Genomic DNA, 4,118 nt, shown 5'->3' with positions numbered 1-4,118 from the left:
ACGGAAAAGAAGGCAAAGAAGAATGTTTGATTTGAAGCTCAAGGAAGTGATGAAGATGAACAGTAGGAAGTAGGAAATAGGGAGACAGATAAATTAGGTTTAAAATGAAGATGAACATAGGTGGGTTGTATCATTTGATGGGTCGAGTCGGGTTAAAATTGGTTAATTTAAGTAAATCGGGTTATTTTTGTTGATTTGGGGGTTTCCATCCAATTGAGGGGTAAATGTGATGAGTTTGTAGACGGCAGGGGCAAAAATAACTTTGTTTTAACGGTAAGGATATAGTCAAACAATAAAACAAAGTTGAGGGGTATTTTTGACCCTTTTCCCTAAAAAATATAATGTTTCAGAAACATCTTTCAAGATATTAAGGTCTTCAATCTGTGAGGAAGTAGCCCATTTTTTCGTCTAAGCAAAGATGAATTAACACAAGTATGATGTCAAGAGAACTGGGAACCAAATCAAAAAAGATATCTCAAGCTGAAACGTGCAATGAACAATTTCTTTTTGAATAAATCTATTTCTCAAAAATGCAGTTTAGAAGTACAGGCAAACACGGCAATTAACCAACCATGTATATGGAAGGAAATCTTATCTAAGGAATGTTTATTCAAGTGATGCAGGGGTTAAAACAGGTAGCGACATACCTCTTCCAGGTAAAATTGTTGAAAGCAGCTTTATATAAAAGGGTGGCGACTACAATCAAGCAGGCACAAAGAAGGAGAAGTATGCTGAACAAGGACAAATATAAAGCTCCACCTGTTTAACCAGTAAGTGCAGCATTAAGCGCACTATGTACATCAACACCAATCTGGGCTTCAGCTTTCTCTACATCAGTTGATGCAGTGCTCAATTTCTGTGTAAAGTCGGTCAGGCCCTTTTGAACCAAATTGGAATCGATGCGGTCAAGTGGTACAGCTTCAACAGCAATTATATCTGCAAAAGAATTTGCATGAACATATGCAAACCCACCACTCACAAAATACTTTGAGACGTCGTTGCCTTCATGAACTGATAAGATACCGGGCTTTAGCTCAGCAATAGTTGCCACATGCCCAGGCAAGACACCCATCTGTCCCGTAGTTGCGGGGATTATAACCATGTCAACCTGGAATATAATGCAAAAAAGATGAATTGCCAAGCTCGAACTCATAAGTTTGCAGATAATGTGTATATAGGCACATAAGCACACATTAAATCTGACACAAGGCTTCTCACATCACTTGACAAACGTTGAAACGTTGAACCACAAATTTTACTCTGATTAAGGTTGGTTCCAGTATGCAACCTAAAACTTAATGGGTTCTACAGTCAAATCCTCCAATATGTTAACTAATAATCTGTGACAATGATCACCCTAGAAAAAGCTGCCTAATTAAAAACAAAGAAAGTAAATCATGGCACCAAATTTCTGAGCAAATGGACTATTCTGGAGTTCAATACAAGAGCTACGATAGAGATGCTGTTGAGAAGCTCCTCTTAAGTCATGAATGAAATTAACAATTAGAGGTTGATTTGGTGATTCTTTATTGCATAACAATAAGTAGAATAAGTCACCAAATTTGTAGAATGTTAAATACTCCAAGGAATCAAAAAGACAAAAAGGCAAATCCAAGTTATACGAATGAAAATGTAGATGCTCAGTTTGTTTACCCAGAAACAAATAATTGCCAACAACCTTTACCCTTCTTGCTTTAGTTGCTTTTCTTTCTTCTTTTTTTGGGATGATGTATACTAAGATGATTTTAACAAAAATAATGATTGCAAGCTTGTATTGCTATGCACCCTAGGAATTTAACCTCAACTTTTTTTTTATGACCTAGGTGTCTGGGCACGCACCTCGACTAATTCCACAAGATATCTACCTTCTCCCACCAATAACAAGTACCAGATAACTTTGTCCACCAAGCTCTAACCTCAACTAATACAACATGGAATTTCCTATTTACACAAAAAGTAAATGGAAAGAAAGAGAAATTGACGCATGACCAACCTAAGCATGCACTTTCAGACAAGTATTAATATACCATGACCTTGCACTTTAAAGGCATTAAATATTCATGATCGAGGAAAAGTGTAATTAGATGTGAGATGTGTTTAATAGAGAGACCAAAGAAGCAGTTAACTAGATTATGGAACAGAACGCATACTCCAAGCTTCTCTAAATTTTGTCGGCGAGTGCAAGCTATTGTTGGTGAAAGAATGGACAGAGTGAAAGGGGGGAGAATTATTGCTAAAATCAATTCAATGAACAACTGCGCAGCTGGAAAAAAAAAAAGAGGAGTATGCTCAGTGTATTAAACATCCGACTCCATGATCCTTAGTTGTTTGCCTCAATTGATAAGATTCCGATCTCACCTATATGTGATAGTGCTTTATCTTAGCTGATAGATTTCAATAAGTCAGCAAATTTCCCAGTAAGTCAGCAAATTTCCTGGCCTGTATTTCCGGCACAGCCAATTCACCAAATGTGATGTTTGAATCAATTCAAAGTTGTGTAACGAAACCAAAACTTATCTTTTCCAAGTGTCCTCAGATGAATTTTAGGATCTTCATATTCCAACCATTATAAGCTTTTCTAAGGAAAATTGAATTTAGTGCGACACCTTTAAACCATTAACTACTTGATCTTCTAAGTGGGTGCTTATTTCTTATTTCCGTTTCAAGTGCAGAAGAATGAATAAGTATGTATGTAAATTAAGATATTAATTTGACCTACATACTATACAACTGATAGTAGGAAAAATATTGAAGTATCAGTTTAATAGGTACAAGTTCTATGACATACAAACTATAAACTAAATGAAAAAAAATATATATTTGGTACTGGCCATTGAAATTACGACATGAATGTCAATGAAATTCAGTCATCAGCCTATAAAGCAATAACTCAAATGTATATAAAATTACAGATAAAACATATCATCAATATCGATCACACTAAATGTCATACGTATCTGTCATCTAACTTGATTAAAAATCATATATCTTAAATTTTGCATGCAAATAGACCTAATATATATGTAGAAACCATGGAGCGTGAAATTTATACTCAAAAATGTTACAATTGCTGTTTATGTAATTACTGTATCTGCAATTACATAAAGGCAAAGGCAAATCAAAAACCAAAATCATGTGTATTCATTCCTCTCTCTTCCTCCAATTTCAATGTTATTCGAATACTAACTAATTTGTCTTTCAATGTAAAAGAGGAACGGGAACTAACAATTTGAAAATTTAAAAGGAAATGAGTTTTTATCCATATATATACCTCTTTGCCGGAGAGTTCAGAAGAGTAAGGCAGGACAAAATTGACAGTGAGCTTGGAGGGAATGGATGATGGAGTTGCAGGCCTTGTAGCCATGAACGCCGAGGGAGTGCTTGGTGGTTCAACGGTGGGAATTGCTTTCCTCCATGCCTCCACAAAGTTGGAATTTTTATAGGCTTCCGCGGGCAGGTCGGTCGAAAATGGGCGGCGCCACCTCATCGTGGAGGCGCGGGAGAGGAATCGAGAACTGTGTCGGAACATTGTCGTCGGATTAGGAAACGGAGATCAGAGTCGATTGCAGAACCCGATCACAGATTGGGGAAACTGGTAGTGGAGTTAACCGGTTTTAGCTGCTACTTTGAAATGGGGCAGTATAATGGGCTTTGGTAATTCTGAAAGGAATAATTATTGGGTGAATCCATTTTAAAAAATAATTACTTATTTTAAATATACTCTCTATTTATTACTATTTATAACAATACTAGATATAGGATCCCGTGCCAGCACGGGGCCCAATATATATATATATAATATTTTATTTTTTATTTAATATTTTTTAATTTATGTCATATTATGGAATTTGAGAAGTTATTGAAAATTTTATATGATTTTTAAAATATTTTAAATTGTTAGCTATTGTGATTTGTAGTACTTTTTTTAAACATAATTTTGAAAATAATATTTATTACTCTCTTTGTTCTAATTTATGTGGCACATGTACAATTTCAAATATTAACCCTTTTTTATATGTCTCTTTAATATATTAAGTTGTTAATTATTGTATTTTATACTACATTTTGAACCTACTTTTTTAATAATATATGTTATTTGCCATGTCCCAATTTATGTG

The 4,118-nt window shown here is 34.8% G+C and overlaps 1 protein-coding gene across 1 annotated transcript; it reads right to left on the bottom strand.

Annotated features, from left to right (window-relative positions):
• Positions 1–440: 440 nt before the first annotated feature.
• LOC102587320 (ATP synthase subunit delta', mitochondrial-like) lies at positions 441–3,656 on the bottom strand. Its single transcript, XM_006357249.2, has 2 exons — positions 3,272–3,656; positions 441–1,108 (listed from the first exon to the last, which is right to left on the bottom strand). Exons 1-2 carry the CDS (start codon positions 3,527–3,529, stop codon positions 764–766), a joined length of 603 nt encoding a protein of 200 aa, XP_006357311.1. The 5' UTR covers positions 3,530–3,656; the 3' UTR covers positions 441–763.
• Between the last annotated feature and the right edge of the window lie 462 nt (positions 3,657–4,118).

This window comes from Solanum tuberosum, unplaced genomic scaffold (assembly GCF_000226075.1).
Source record: "Solanum tuberosum cultivar DM 1-3 516 R44 unplaced genomic scaffold, SolTub_3.0 scf00245, whole genome shotgun sequence".
In the NCBI taxonomy this organism is placed as follows: domain Eukaryota; kingdom Viridiplantae; phylum Streptophyta; class Magnoliopsida; order Solanales; family Solanaceae; genus Solanum; species Solanum tuberosum.
The sequence above is the reverse complement of the archived record's forward strand: the minus strand, read 5'-3'. Positions and strand labels throughout refer to the sequence as shown.